The sequence below is a fragment of the Lactuca sativa genome, chromosome 5 (genome assembly GCF_002870075.4).
Source record: "Lactuca sativa cultivar Salinas chromosome 5, Lsat_Salinas_v11, whole genome shotgun sequence".
Lineage (NCBI taxonomy): Eukaryota > Viridiplantae > Streptophyta > Magnoliopsida > Asterales > Asteraceae > Lactuca > Lactuca sativa.
Genome location: NC_056627.2, coordinates 83,478,854 through 83,496,225, shown reverse-complemented (window position 1 = coordinate 83,496,225; position 17,372 = coordinate 83,478,854). Strand labels below are relative to the sequence as shown.

General features: G+C 34.5%; 1 protein-coding gene across 1 annotated transcript; it reads left to right on the top strand.

Moving 5' to 3' along the window:
- Positions 1-6,713: 6,713 nt before the first annotated feature.
- On the top strand, positions 6,714-8,309 carry LOC111890030 (FBD-associated F-box protein At5g56370). The gene has a single exon (XM_023886192.1). The coding sequence runs from the start codon at positions 6,714-6,716 to the stop codon at positions 8,307-8,309; it is 1,596 nt and encodes a 531-aa protein (XP_023741960.1).
- The last annotated feature ends 9,063 nt before the right edge of the window (positions 8,310-17,372 follow it).

Below are 17,372 nucleotides of genomic sequence, written 5' to 3'. Positions count from 1 at the left end.
TGATTACATATTGTTGGCTTCTAAGTTTTAATGCTTATTGTCCCATGATTTTGGTTCTTGTGAGTATAAGCTACTCCAGACCTTAGTGTTGCCATTTTCGGATGTTTCTGAGGTTGTTAGGCCATGAAAAGGAGAGCTTGGGCACTCCCATCCATCCAGGCATGAACCGTTGAGCTTTTAAGTTGTTTTTGGACTTAGGGTTTGGTTTTGCTGCCTTTTAGGCCACGGAAAGGAATAACGCTTGTGGCTTTATCATTTAATACGTCCTTTAGGTCCAAATTTGAGATTTGGACGTTTGGTCTTAAGGTATTAGGGTCTTAATATGAAATTGGCAAGCAACATGATTTTGCAAGGCATAATCCTGACTACGCAGCGCGTAGCCTAGTTTTACCCTATTTTTCCTTCGGAAGGCTCTACACGGTGTGTAGAGCAAGAGTACGCATGGTGTAGCACCTATATATGGACTTTATGGTTAAATGGATTTTAGGTCAAGCTGAGAAGATCATGGAAATAGAAGGTTAAAATGGTCTTTAACCCAAGTAAGTCAATCTGGAACCAAGGCTTTTGATTGGGGTTGTTAACTAATTCTAATTAGGGTTTTATGATATGGTGTTTATGTTGGAATAGTGTCTAAGGCTGCAACTATATTTGGCAAGTATTTGACCCGGTTGTGCATGGTCCTTTTGGGTTGCCTTCACCATAGCAACTTGACAGGATGATTTATAATGAGAGAAGAAATATTATTTATATATTATGAGTATAATATAAGGAATAATAATATTGTTATTTGATTAATATAAGTCATAAATTAATTAGGAATTAATTTGGTGACATAAAGAGATTAATTGAATAAAGAGGCATAAACTATCAATTGTATGATAGTTGTATTTTGAGTTGTGATCCCTTATGGATAAGGGGTGGACGATTTTAGGGTTTGGAAGAACCTAGAAATCTTCCAAGGCTTATCATTAAGGATATTCGATTGATTAGGGCCTAAGTTATCCAATTAGGGTTTTAAGGGTGAAACCCTAGGAAGCTCACTAGTATAAATACACCCATAGGGTTGAGGAAATCGACACTCTTGCATTTGAAGAAACCCTAGCCGATTTCTCACCCTTCTTTCTCTCTCACTTATCATCCTCTTGCTAGTTGGTGTTTGTAAGCCATTAGAGGAGTGACAATTGTGACTCTAAGCTCCAAGGACAAGAAGATTCAAGCAAGCAACTCAAGGTATTCCTTTTGATATGATTTCATATGTTATGATTTGAATGTTTACACTAGATCTATCAATAGAAGTCTTGGATACATTGCATGTTCAATTAGAGAAACCTAGATCCAAGCATTAGGGTTTGTATGTGCACATAGGAAAGTTCTTATGACTCAAACCCATCAGTTTAGTGCGGGGGAGTTCTAGTCTAGGCAGCTTGGGTGTGTGATTCATTTGTTTGACTTCAGATCAATGTGAGTCGTCTCACTATACTCATGGGTCGAAGTTACCAATGTCGGCCCACTAGATTATGTTGTGTAGAGTTCTAGTTCTCTTTGTGACTTTTGCATGTATGTTTGGGTTGAAATATACCCCAGGGGTAAGGCTCAATGATATGTATTGGGTTGAAATATACCCTAGAGAGGGGCCCTCTGATATGTATTGGATTTAAATATACACCAGGGCGGGGTCCATTGATATGTATTGGGTTGAAACATACCTCGGGGTTGCGCTCACTATTTGTATGATATGTGGTATTTTAGGGAACTCAAAAAGTTTTGTCTTATGGTTTAATGGTTTCAGGTACTTCTAGTTCGAAAGGAAAGGGCCTGACATGATCACACAACATCCACCAGCGTTCCTCATTCTATGATTGTTTTGTATTCTAATGACTATTTGATGAACAGGCGTAACAACAGTTAAGCCTTCCATAGGGCATAAAACCCCCACATGGGTTTAATGAATTACGCCTTCCGTAATCACCATCTACGCTCCACGTAGAACGTTTATTCCCAAAAATATAAACTTTAACAAACATAAAGAAATGTACCTGAGAAACGGGTGTTTACATTCTTAATCACAATATGGGGCCTTTTAGAGTTGGAGGCTCTAAGCGTTAGCTTAAAATTTTACAAGGTTGAGCCGGCCACTTAATCACAATTCACAATAGAAATCGGTGAATGGTAACAAATAATTATTGTACTTCATAAAATCAATCAAAAACAATAAGGCAAGTCAAATTTAAATGGGATTACCTTTTCATTATTTGTTTCCAAATAAGTTTCTCTATTCCTTGTTTTATTAGTTTTGGTTGTCGTTTTTAGTTAACAACCTTCCCATTTAGTTAATGTTTTAGTTTAATTAATATTTAGTAACCTTAATTGAATAAAAAAAATTCCTTGAGTTCGACAATCCAGTCTTATATTTGCTATATTATTACAGCGGCTATGTAAGCTTGCTCAAGATTATAACAATCCAGTTTTGATAAACCTTATCAGTTTAAATTTATTATAAAAGACACATCAGGCCATGTATAACATTATTATGATTAGTTGAGAGACTTCACAGTTTGTTTTATATTATATATGGTGAGTGTATGTATGCGATTAAGGGTTTTTTTCAAGTTTATAACACTTCTATAATTAGAGCTGTCGATTGTTATCTTCTTAAACATCTAATCAAAACTTAATGTTGTATGTACATCATCATATTTTTACTTTTTTATTAAATCTATGAATTATTCTTGAGTCCAATACTTATACTTATAAGCATAATAACTAAATAGTTAAATGTTAATCATACGGTGTTTGCTCCACAAATTTGAAACTAAAAACAAATATTTATATTGACACTGACAGATATTAATTAAACAAAGTCAAATATTTATATTAAGTTAATTGTTCAACAAATACAAGGAAAAGTGAAAAAGAAAATTATTTTAAAAGTATCGGAAAGTCAAATTACAAATAAAAAAGGGTGCAGGAGAGACAAACATGCCCAAGGGAACACATTTCAAATTCAGCTGTCTTTTTTCTATTTCCAATTGACAGATATAGAGCCATGTACAATTTCATTTTTCTTTTACTCATCCTGTCTTCTTTAATTAATATCAATATAAAATAATATATCACTCATTGTACCTTTGCCATCTCACTCATTATACCATGACAATTAAACTTGTTGTTTAATTCAAATAATATAATATAATTAACGGAAAAAAAAACAAAAAAAAAAGCACGCATGTTTGCATTACATATTTCTGTAATCATTTGTAGCTTATTTTAATAAAAAATAATCTTTATTTTTGAAATTACAAAGATCAGCTATTGATTTCATCATATTATAATAGATAATCACAAGAAAATGACTTTACTACTTAATTAAGTAACTAAGGTTATCAATACATTGATGTGATTGTAGACCATCATGTTAATGTGATTATGTCTTAAACCAATTATTATAGAGTAGATGATAATCACACCAACATGATGACCATATGCAATCATGTCAATAAAAAATGTATTGTGCGGATATCTATTTTGTGGACGTGTGTGGAAAATTTTATTTTTGTGAGAATGATTAAGAGAAGAGATTATTTGATAATGTGAATACGTTCAAATTAACATAATTACTGTCATTATCATGCATTCTTACTAATTAAATAATCTATAAGGGTAGTATAAACTTTTTTTATGAGTCTCATTGTACTATAATATTCTCAGAATATGATTTTGATAATCGTTTTCTGTAAAAATAACAATGACTGAATAAAGATCCACTCGAACAAACATGAATATGAATTAGTGAGAAAGAATGATAATAACAACAGCAATGTGAGGTTGAGCGTATTTACATTATCAAACAATCTTTTCTTTTAGTTAATCTCACAAAATAACATTGTCCACACACGTACATATAATAGATATTATCCACATTTGAACCTAGCTGATATATATATATATATATATATATATATATATATATATATATATATATATATATATATATATATATATATATAAATATATATATATATATATATATATATATATATATATATATATATCATGGTTGCAAAAATCGGGATTAATCGTAGATTAATCGCTTGACGTTCTCCAACCGTCGAAGATTAAGGTATTAATTGGAAATTTAGGATTAATCGGGTTTTGCGGAATTAATCGGTCAAAAAAGTCAAAAGAAATCAAAAAAATTGAAAAAAATCAAAAAAAGGTCAAAAAATTTTAAAAAATTCAAAAAAACTAATTTTCTTTTTTTTACTCCAAAATTTTCAAATTTTCAAAATTTCAAATATTATACCAAAATGTTCATATTTTCGTATTTCCAAATTACAACTTTTATTGTTTTTTAATTTTGAAGTACTTATTTTTCTTAAGATATATTAATATTTAATTAATTTTAATATTTTATTAATAATTTATGATCCCCGATTAATCCCCGCCAAGTCCGATTAATCCCTTAATACTAGTCGACCGTCGAGCTACAGTCAAACGATTTTTACAACCTTGATATATATATATATATATATATATATATATATATAACTTAGATTTTTAATTTGATTTAATCATGAATAAGTAATAAAACATAGATTTGTTTTTCATGTTTGTGTCTCTTTTGCAAGGTATCGGTCCTTCATTTTAAAGATCATCTTGAGATGCATTTGTTTTACTCTTTGAAAGAACGATTGTCGACATTTATTTATTCTTATCACTTTCCAATAGGATTCACGAGTCTCTTTTTGTTGTTGTTGTCGTATATATCCTAATAATACAAATTCAAAAACAATGTTATTACTATATAATGTAATCCTTAAAACGTCAACAACACACAAAACTAAAATAATTAATTGTATACTCATTTATGTTGAAGAAGAAGGATGCAAAGAAAAAAGAGAAGAATGAGAAAGAGAAATAAACCATATGAAAATGTGGAGGGGGTGTAGCTTGGTGGTGGTCTATTCAATATCATAAAGTCTAAATCCAGAGAAATTTGTGAGGATTCTGGTTTAGATCAAAAGATATTGAGTGGTCTCTTCCTAATGGGAATACTCTGGATGAGCAGTTGAAGATTATATGATTTGCTGATTTTATACTATTGATTGCAATGAGAATTGAAGAATACAGAGTTCTAAAACATTTTGAGTGGGATTGACTGCATAAGTGCAAAGCAGGAATTTTACATAGATGGTTTCAGCAGGAAAATTAGATGGGAGGATGTTTAGCTATTGTTATATAGGAATTAGATGCTCTTTTATTAGGATAGAAGATTTATGCAAACATTACATATGTACTTCCTAGATGCAATGTATCGATATATAATTTAGTTTCCGAGGGTATATGCGATTGTTGTCTGTTCTATTTAATTTAATTGTTCTCTCATCTCAATTAATTTAATGAGATTTTCTAACATATACCCTAAGAGCACGTATAAGAAAATATTAACTGGAATATTAATTATAAGAAATATTATTAGAATTAAATGTGATAGACATTATTTATGTCTAATATTATAATAACTAGGTGTGAGATCTGTGTAATAAACGGGTTTTTTTTTTAAAAAAATAATATATTTTGTTAAGCATTAGTCGTTTAATAATTTACAAAATTTAATTTGAAAAAATATCAATATTAGCTGTGAATGAACCAATTTTTGGAAGGTTTCTACAAATTATCGTGAATTAAAAAGGGATTGGCCGAAAATTATATTTTTCAATTAAGAATGTTGACTTGAATTTAAATTAAGTTTAATATATTAATTGGCAAATTAAGTGAGAATTTGTGGAGACTTTTAAGCTTCCTTATTTTTTTATTATATTTTTAGATTTAATAACAAAGCCCAAAAAACCACAATTTGTCAAGTGGATTTAAATGAAATTGAAAAATCTTAAAAAAATGTGAAGTGACATATTGAATTAGATGATGACATTTGGAAAAAAAAAATCATCATTTATTAGGTATGATTAAATAAATATAAAATACATTAATTTTAAAAAATATTATTTATAATTAATATTTATGACATTTAATTATGGTAATATCCTTTATAATTAATTCTTTAACTAATGTTTTTTATATGATAAATATCAACGAGATTTTCGCCATCCATGAACTTCCTCTAGCTTTTGCATGCTGATTTCTATCGATAGGTAAATAAATTCTCCAATTTGTTTTGCACATCTTGTTTACTGCCAGAACTGAAGGCAGAGACTACAACAATTATACACGAAATTATAAGATTGGGGCTTTTTCTTAATAAAGAATCAATCAAATTTTGTGCGTTTAGGTTTTCTTTTACCGATCCCATGAATTTTTATGAAACTTTATGTGCTATTAATTTGCTCACTGAACACGGTTTTGGTATCTTTTTTTGTGTGGTGTGTTTAGAAAGCGTTGGGTAAGAGTTTTGGTTTGGATATTAGCCCAGCCAAACATTGTAGGGTCTTGTTTCTAGTTGAATATATACATATTAATTAATTTGTTATAAGATAGGGATGGATATGCAAATTTTTTTGTCAGCATTCACTAAAATTTTGGTTTGATCGGAAGTTGAAAATCCATCGGTGTTTGCACAGCATTGTTCATTTTGTTTTGGTGATTGCAAAGTATTGTAAACACAATAATTGTATTAATTACGTAGTTATAAGATGTTGGTGCTTTTATTATTAACTGAAAATCTGTGATCCAAGAGATGATCACGGTTGATATGAATGATTCAGGTGATGAAAGAAGGGATGAGACTAGAAGATGTTCCAGAGTTGATGCAGAATATACAATTACGGTTACCAGTTAATGCAGCAGCCCAGAGCAGCGTGTTGTCCAAGTCATGGCTACATGCTTGGTCTACCATCCCTAACCTCATATTTCATGTTCCCAAAGAAGAAGAAAGAAAACAGTTGATGTTGGTCTACATTGACAACACCCTAAGAAAGTATCTCCGTGACAACATACCAATCGAAAGCTTTGAGCTTAATATCCGGCTTGGGAGAAATGAACATGCTTCTCTTGCTGAACAGTGGATCCGTTCAGTGGCAACCAAAACTTGTCTCAAAGAGCTTTCCTTCACAATCAAATTTGACCAAGTCTACATGAATTTGCCAGATGAGATACTCTCATGTGTAAACATAACAAAGATAAGAGTTTGGGCTACGTATGTGATGGACCATGCAGTTCGGATGACAAGTAGCCATCAATCTCCGATAATCAAATGTGTTTCCCTACGAGAACTGCACTTGTTTCGTGTGCGCATAAGTCAACAACTACTTGACCATATATTGTCGTCTTGTAGGTTGCTTGAAAATATAAAGCTAAAATCTTGTTCTCAGGATCTGAAAACCATCAAGATTAAAAGCCTTCCTTGTCTTGACAAATTGGAAATATATACAAATGATATACGACACTGTCCTAGTGTGGAGATCAATAATGTCCCAAATCTTCGCATGTTTAAATGTGATCTACAGCCTATGGGAATCAAAGGGATGCATATTCTTCCATTCAGCAGTGTGCATTCAATATCATTAGGAAGCAGTGTGACAGAATTATGGATAGGTGGTCCGGGTCTGGTGACAGATGATGCATCTGTGGATATGATCAAAACAGGCGTTCCTTTTCTCGAGAGTTTAACCCTTAATATGGGATTTTGGAAGTTGGAAAACTGCCGTTTTACATTTGCTTCGATCAAGAGATTGTCCTTGATATGGTTGCCAGACAATCATATCGGCATAAACCTTAACACTCCAAAATTACTTTTTCTTCACCTCGATGGCAGCACAATGCCTAGTCTCTCGTTTCCAACCTCTACTACACTTGAGGAAATCACGTTTCGGATGAAACCCAGGAAATCTTTTGATGCTTCTTTTCTTCTTAAGATGAGGGAAGCACTCGAGTTATCGAGGAAGTGCTACCTTCATATAGCACCCGTCTGGTACTACCGTCAGCCGCCATTGAACATGGACATCCTTGATGATTTAAAAACAAGGCTCCAGTTTCCTCCTGCTACGAACGTGGAAACTCTGACATTTGAAGTGTGTAAGGATGAATGCCAGTGGGAAAGCTCTCCATTTTTTCATGCATTTTTTGAGATTTGCCATCCCAAGCAAGTAATTGTAAAGTCAGACGTTTGCAAGATGATGCTGGGGGAGGTCTTGGAGAAGAAGACAAAAATAGCCGCGCATTGGCCGAATTACCTGAAACATGTTCAAATGAGAAGACCTCATGAAAGATGGGACACCCTAACAGATTCCCACCCCCGTTTTAAAAACGGCAGCAGGCCTTACTACGCCGACTTCAAACTTGAGTGGTGTTAAGGGTTGAATTATTTATTTTAGTATAATAGCTCATCTTCTCTACTTTTCGTTACAAACTTATTTAAACATACTAGGTAGATGCAATGCATCGATACATAATTTAGTTTCCAGGGATATATGATTTCATCCACTTTATTTATCTTATGTTCTCAGTTAATCTACCTGATATAGTAATTGGTAATTTAAAATTTGAAAGAGAGTTATTGATAAGAAAATACAAATTGTTGGAGTAAATATAAGAATTTGAAATAAGCCCTATCAATTTTCTATTTGCGTTCTACTTACTGTTTGATTACTTGTACTAGGTGTGAAACCCGTGTATTACACGGGTTATTAAAAGAAAGTTTTGGTAACCACAAAGACCATGTTCATAAAAAAAAAAATAAGTAACGATTGAGTTTGTGACCTTTTGGCAAACCGCATGGACTATTTATGTAATTTGGTTTTAATTAAACTATAGTCATAAAATTAATTAATATAAATTCACAAATGAATGTAATATCTACATTAATATATATATATATATATATATATATATATATATATATATATATATATATATATATATATATATATATATATATATATATTAATTAATATATTAATAGAAAGAGAAATTCAAAAATAGAAAATTAATATGTACATTAATGAGTATATTTATAAAATTAATTAATATGAGGTGGCATTTAATAGGTGAGATTTGAATAAAAAAGAAAAAAAAAAAAAAACTATAAAAATGACAAGTGGATATTAAATAATTCAAAAAAATCTAGAAAATGACAAGTATCAAAATGAAGGAGAAGATAACATGTAGCAAAATTATTCTTGTTTATTGTGGTAGATTACTTAGAACTTCAAGTTTTGATCCAATTCGATATATTGTTTATGTAACTGGTATTACTTAAATATTATAAGTTTGATCCTTGTGTATTTATGTTTTGTAACTTGTATTACTCAATAGTTCTTATCCAAATGTATTGTAGTACATATAATTATTAATGTTACGTATATTTGTTGTATAAATTAGGTGTGAGAATTATTTGGTTCGGAACCGAAACACCCAAAAACCAAATCAAATTTAAATCGATTTCAGACTGAACCATATTTAAATTCGGTTTTCCATTTGGTTCGAGACCAAATCGATTTGTGAATTTGGTTTTTGGTTTAAGTTTCGGTCTCATGAAGTTTAAACCAAATCGAACCATTTTATAAATTAATTAATTAAAAAGTATATTTTATAATTTATATTAAATAAAAGTATTAATTATAAAGTAAAAATCATTTTAAATTTTGGATCATTTTTTATGAAACTTTAGATATTTTGGTTTACAACTTTACACTACTAGAAAATTGAATCAATAGCTACAACACAATCTGTAGCTATTCAGTAGCTATAAGCGGGTAGCTATAGAATTGCTACGGAAAAATGGTTGTAGCATAATGGCTCGTGACTAAATTATAGCTACAGATTAGCTACGGAACCGCTACGGAATAGCTACGGAAAATTTCATAGCTACCATAGCTACGGAATGGCTACAGAAAAAAATAGCTACGAAATTCCTACAGAATCGTTACGGAGCTAAATAGCTACGGAATAGCTACGGACCAAAATAGCTACGGAATAGCTACGGATCCAAATAGCTACAGAATAGCTACGGATCCAAACAGCTACGGAATAGCTACATACCTAAATAGCTACGGAAATCCGTAGCTAACTTCGTTTTATATAAAAAAAATAAAAATTTAAAAATTACCAATTTATTGTCAAATACCACATTCAATTCACATTTGTCCCAAATACCATATAAAAAAGTAAGTACTAATACATTCGATTTTTTGTCAAATACCACATTTAATTCACATTCGTCCCTAATACTAAGTTTGACACATTCTATTTCATTGTCTTATTAACTAATACTAAGTTTGACAGAGGTAAGTTGTAACATCCCGAGTTCAGGGGTGCAAAGTTTAGGGTTCAAAGTGAAAATGTGAATGGTCAACTCGGCGAGTTAGTGATGTGTGGAGAAAACCCTAATCCCATGGATTAGGCCCTATATAAAGAACATAATACCCTCCCCCCAGCCTCTTTGCTCTCCCTTAAAGTCCAGAAACCATAATATTCGAAGTGAGAGAATTAGAGAACATTTGGATCTTGAAGGGGTGTTTGTTGAAGAGATCTTTGAAGATTAAGAGGCTTGGAGCAAGGGGCTTTTCAAGGTTTTGACTTATTCTTCTGTTGGAGCCTTCTTTTGAGGTAATGATTCGTTGCTTAAGCTGTTATCCATCTAGATCTATCATTAGTGGGATTTTTAGGTGTATATCTAGTGCTATCTTGAGTTTGGAGGTTAGATCTAAGGTTGCTACCTCAGATCTAGAGTAGTGATGATCCAAAGAGCATAAACTCCTTGTTCAAGAGCTGTTGATGAAGTCTTTTAGCCCCAAACCTTAGTCCAAGAGTGTATTATGTTTAGATCTCCTTGGATTCATGTAAAGTTTGCCACTTTACGTGATGGATGGCTTATATAAGAGTATATCTATGGATTGGAGACCCTGTATGGCTTGGAAAGCCTCTGTATGGGTTAAGAGCTAGTGGTACTCGGCGAGTCATATGGGTGCACTCGGCGAGTTGCTTGTGTTGGAATAGAGTCTAAGGCTACAACTATATTAGGCAAGTATTTGACCCGGTTGTGCATGGTCCTTTTGGGTTGCCTTCACCATAGCAACTTGACAAGATGATTTATAATGAGAGAAGGAATATTATTAATATATTATAAGAATAATATAAGGAATAATAATATTGTTATTTGATTAATATAAGTCATAAATTAATTAGGAATTAATTTGGTGACTTAAAGAGATTAATTAAATAAAGGGGTATAAACTGTCAATTGTTTGATAGTTGTACTTTAGGCTATAAATCCCTTAAGGATAAGGGGGGACGATTTCTAGGGCTTAGGATAGGCTTAGAATTCGTCCAAGGCTTATCAATTAGGGTATTGGATTGCTTAGGGCCTAAGTTATCCAATTAGGGTTTAAGGGTGAAACCCTAGGAGCCTTACAAGTATAAATAGACCCTAAGGGTTATGGAAATCAACACTTGTGCTTTAGAAAGAAACCCTGGCTGATTTCATCCCCTCTCCTCTCTCCTAAATCATCTTCTTGCTAGTTGGTATTTGTAAGCGATTAGAGGAGTGACAATTGTGACTCTAAAGCCTCAAGGACAAGAAAATCAAGCAAGTGATTCAAGGTAAACTTATAATCTTTGATTTCATATTGTTATTATACTCTATTAGCCATTAGAAGTCTTGGATTCAATGTATGTTCAATTAGATAAACCTAGATCCAAGCATTAGGGTTTTGTATGTGCACATAGGAATGTTCATATGGCGAAAACCCATCAGTGGTATCAGAGCCAAGATTGGTTTCTATTGGATTGATGCATTGATTACTTGTTTGTTGCTTGCTTAATTCGAAAATTGTGTTTCTGTCTGATGGACTCGGCGAGTCCCATAGTGGACTCGGCGAGTAGGCTAGACTCAGCGAGTCCATTGGGGTACTCGGCAAGTCCAAGCGTCAGGAAGTGATAACTTCAGGATTTCTAGCTGTTTATCTTTGAGAAACTTGCATTTTTCATATTAGATCAATATAAATCTGATTTTATGATATATATGAGTATATTCTTGACCTAATTGAAGATATTTATCAATTAATAAAATATTTATTTCCTTATTTGATAATTGATTAATTATTTTAATTAAATTGGTAAATTGTTTTGCAAGAAATCGTTAAATAAATCAAATATGGATAATAATGTGATTAAATGTTAATTTGAATTATTTGTTATTTGATCCCCTATGTTTTTAAAAGTTTAAAACTTGTCCTCAAGTTTTGAAATTTATATTTTGTGATTAAAAGTTTAATTTAGACAATTTAAATTTCAAACCCTAAAATTTTACAAGTTTAAAAATGAACCCTATACTAATATAGTATTACAAGACTAATATATATATATATATATATATATATATATATATATATATATATATATATATATATATGTATAATTAAAAATGCTAGTCTTAACGTTAGTAGGCCTCATTCATGAAGTCGGTCTATAAGGTGGGTATAAGGTTGCTGCCTATAAAATGGCGCTTAATAGGTGAACACTCTCACCCACCGCTTGCTTGATCGGTGGAGGGTCGCTAGACGAACGGGTAGGATAGGGCAACTCTCTCTCCTCATTAATAAGTATAATGAACCTATAAAGTAACTACATGTTTTAAAAAAAATCCCAATCCTAGTTACTTTAGGAAAAGTGAATTGATGCAATCCCATGAAATTACACTTTGCACCCTTGCTAACAAGTTAGTGGAGCGTGTGTGGTTTACCGGCACACTAATTGGTTCTAAGCAAAGGTGGAAAAGGGTGATTCATTGTTTATCATAGTTCGATGGAGCGTGTGTGGTTTACCGACACGTCAAATAGGTGATTGTTACAATGAAGGCACCATGTGAATTTGCATGGTAATTCACACCGACTTTGTGATCCTCGGTATCCCAGTCACAAACGAGAGGGGCATATCGAGATTTAAACATGCCATTGAAAAGTTTCAATGAATCTCATCTAAACCTAGGAATTCTCAATACATTTAGACTTAAGGTTATGTTTTATGGTGGAGAATTAGTGAATCGTCATTTACTTACCTTCAAAATGTTTGCATGTTAGATTACGGTATCCCTTTTCTAATATGTAAATATTGTTGTTGGATCCTAGACCTAATTTTCTTATTGGGTAATTATTAGGGATTCAAATTCTAATCTATCTTTGTCCTTTATATTTGTAGATGTCGAATGCAAACAACGCTGCTGCTAGCTCGTTCACATTGACGAGCCTTTGTCAAAAGGTGACTTTCGACGGGACGAACTTTAGCAAATGGATAAGATACATTCGCACTATTGCTTGCTATGAGGACAAAGAGTATGTCCTCGATGACAAGCTCGAGAAATCAACCCAGAAATCGCTACTCCGGCTGAAATCACCGCTTTTGAAACTCATGAGCATGATGCAACGAAGGTACATTGCATCATGATAGCCACCATGAACTCCGAATTCCAAAAGTCCTATGAGGACATGTATCCGTACGAAATGCACCAATACTTGTTGGAGCGATATCATCAAAACGCGAGGCAAGAGCGTTACGAGATTTTCACTAACATGATTTCTGCCAAGATGGGTCATGGAGAATCTCTTACCGTGCACCTGCAAAAGATGCAAAGGTATGTCGATTGTCTTTGCAAGTTGAATGTTGACTTTGGGGAAGACTTGGCGATCGACATGGTGCTTCACTCTTTGCCTCCGTGTTACAATTAAGTTAGGATGACCTACCACATGAACAAGGAAGAGGTCACCCTAAGTAAGCTCCAAGGGCTCCTTAGGGTTGCTGAAAGCAACCTCAAGGACAAGTCTGTTGCACCCACTCCCAATCCACCAGCTGCTCCTATTTTGGCCATTGGGCAAGGAAGAGGCAAGAAGAGGAAGGCTCCGTCTAAGAGCCACCGCAAGGGAAAGTCCCGAGATGGTTCCTCCTCTAGTGGGACCAAAGTTGATCCCGCTAAGCCTAACCCTAACCCCAAGGAGACAGAGTGCCACCACTGCCACAAAATAGGGCATTGGAAGAGAAATTGCCCAGACTACCTGCAAGCCATCAGGGAAGGAAAGATCAAGCCATCTTTCGCAGATATTTATACAATTAAATCTAACGATTCATCTCATGCTATTTCTTGGGTCCTTGATACCGGTTGTAGTTACCATATTTGTTCTGAATTGCAGGGACTAAGAAGAAATAGGGATGTGGAGCATGGAAGAATAAATCTAATCATGGGGAACAGAAGATTGTCGCCTGTGACCAAGATTGGAGTGTATTCTTTAGTGCTTAGGAATGGTTTGTGTTTAGATTTGAACAATTGTTGCTATTTGCCAAAAATGGCAAGAAACATCATTTCATTTCATGGTTTGTTTAGACAAGGTTTTACATTTTCTTTTAATAATGAGAATGGTTCTATTTATGCTTATCTAAATGGTGTCTTATACTTTGAAGCTATACCATGTAATGGAATTTATGAAACTGTTATGATTGTAGATAACTTAGGAAATGATGTTTTATGCATGGATTCTTCCAATAGTATGGATAGAGCATCCTTGTGGCATTGTCGTCTTGGACATGTCAACAAGAAGCGCATAGCCCAACTCCAAAAGGATGGATTGTTGGAGTCATTCGACCTTAGGGAAGATGATACATGTGAGTCTTGTTTACTTGGAAAGATGACCAAGTCACCCTTCACTAGAACATGTGAAAGGGGTGAGGGTCTATTGGACCTCATACATACCGATGTGTGTGGACCGTTTAGATTAACCACTCAGGATGGGAACCGTTTCTATGTGACTTTTACCGATGACTATAGTAGATATGGGTATATCTACTTAATCAAGCAAAAGTCAGAAACGTTTGAAAAGTTCAAAGAGTTCAAGAATGAAGTGGAGAATCAATTGGGCAGGAAAATCAAGATGCTTCGATCCGATCGAGGAGGAGAGTACCTAAGTCTTGAATTCCACGACTATCTCAAGGAGTGTGGAATAGTTTCACAATTGACGCCACCTAGGACACCACAATTGAATGGTGTGGCAGAAAGGCGTAATCGAACCTTGTTAGACATGGTTCGCTCTATGATGAGTCGTGCTTCACTATCTATCTCATTTTGGGGGTATGCCTTTGAGACTGCCACCCATATCCTTAACCGAGTCCCTACTAAGAAGGTTGCCAAAACACCTCACGAGATGTGGACAGGGAAAGCTCCCTCGTTGTCACATATCAAGGTTTGGAGTTGTGAGGCTTTCGTAAGACGAGATACTCACGACAAGCTCGAACCTCGTAGTGAGCGATGTATTTTCATCGGCTACCCGCAGAAATCCTTTGGATATCTCTTCTATAGACCGAAGGACAATGTAGTCTTCGTTGCGAGGAGAGGAGTTTTCCGAGAGCAAGAACTCATAAGCCAAGGAGACAGTGGGAGGCAAATCGAGCTTGAAGAGATTCAAGAGTCGATAGATGAAGGAACCTCTAGCGTTGGCACTCAACCCGAGGAGGAAACTCCGGTTGAGCCTATTGACCAGTGCTTACCTCTTAGACGTTCCGAAAGAGTTAGAGTTCAACCCCAGGTTTATGGTTTTCATATTACTACCAAAGGGGACACATATATTAGTGATGGTACACTAATAAATCTAGATGAACCTAATAGCTTTAAGGAAGCCATGGCAGGCCCGGAGTCTGAAAAATGGAAAGAGGCAATGGACAGGGAGATCCAGTCCATGTATGACAACCAAGTTTGGAATTTGGTTGATAATGTGCCCAGACGTAAGACCGTTGGGTGCAAATGGATCTTCAAGAAGAAGACCGACGTAGATGGAAATGTACACACATATAAGGCGCGATTGGTTGCGAAGGGATTTACTCAAACTCCCGGAGTTGACTATGATGAGACCTTCTCTCCAGTTGCGAAGATTAAATCTATTAGAGTGATGCTAGCTATTGCCGCATTTCATGATTATGAGATTTGGCAAATGGATGTCAAAACCGCTTTCCTTAACGGAAAGTTGGCTGAGGATGTTTACATGGCTCAGCTAGAGGGTTTTGTTGATCCGAAGCATCCGAATAGAGAGTGTAAGCTTGAGAAGTCTATCTATGGACTTAAGCAAGCATCTCGCAGATGGAATCTTTGCTTCGATGAGAAAGTCAAAGAGTTTGGATTTGTACGAAGCGAAGATGAATCGTGTGTATATGTCAAATCCAGTGGGAGCATAGTTAGCTTTCTCGTTTTGTATGTCGATGACATACTGCTCATAGGAAACGACATCCCGACTCTGCAGGAAGTTAAGTCCTGGCTCGGGAAGTGCTTTGCTATGAAGGACCTCGGAGAAGCTTCCTATATTTTGGGAATAAGGATAGTGAGAGAGCGAAGTAAGAGACTAATAGGACTTAGTCAGAACACTTACTTAGATAAATACTAAAACGTTTTAGTATGGAAAACTCGAAGAAGGGAGAATTACCGATACAAAGTAATGCAAAATTGAGTAAGACTCAAAGTCCGAGTACTGAAGCCGAAATAGCTTAAATGAGCCGAGTACCATACGCTTCCGCAGTTGGCTCAATCATGTATGCTATGACTTGTACTCGCCCTGATGTAGCCTTTGCTTTGAGCATGGTTAGTAGATATCAGGGGAACCCTGGCAGAGCCCATTGGATTGTGGTCAAGAATATCCTTAAGTACCTTCGGAGGACGAAAGAATGGTTCTTAGTCCTTGGAGGGAGTGATGACTTGAAGGTGCGAGGGTATAGTGAAGCAAGCTTTCAAACCGACCGAGACAACTACCGTTCGCAGTCGGGCTGGGTCTTTACCCTTAATGGAGGAGCAGTGACTTGGAAGAGTTCCAAGCAGGAAACCGTAGAATCAGAGTACATTGCAGCGAGCGAAGCGTCGAAGGAGGCAATATGGTTGAAGAACTTCATCGGTGATCTTGGAGTTGTACCTAACATAAAGGAGCCCATGGAGATTTTTTGTGATAATGAAGGAGCGGTTGCCTTGACCAAGGAACCGAGGGATCATGGTAGATCTCGACATATCGACAGAAAATATCACTTTACTAGGCATCGTGTAGAAGAAGGACAACTCGTTGTGAAGAGGATATCATCAGAAGATAACCCAGCAGATCCGCTTACAAAGGGACTGAGTAGGGTTAAGCACTTGCAGCATGCTAGGAGTATTGGGCTGAAGGATGATATTAGTATAGATTAGATAGTATTGGAATCATGTAATAGATATATGTAATTAACATTTGATGATTAAATAAAAGAGTATTATTTATGAGTAATGTTATTGTCTTATGTTAATCATTTAACTATTGTTTCATTTTTTCATGTTTTGACTTCCAGAATAATTGAGTTTATTAAGAATAATTGAATTATTCAAATAGTCCACAATCGTTCGTATTTTGGAAGTAGATATGAAT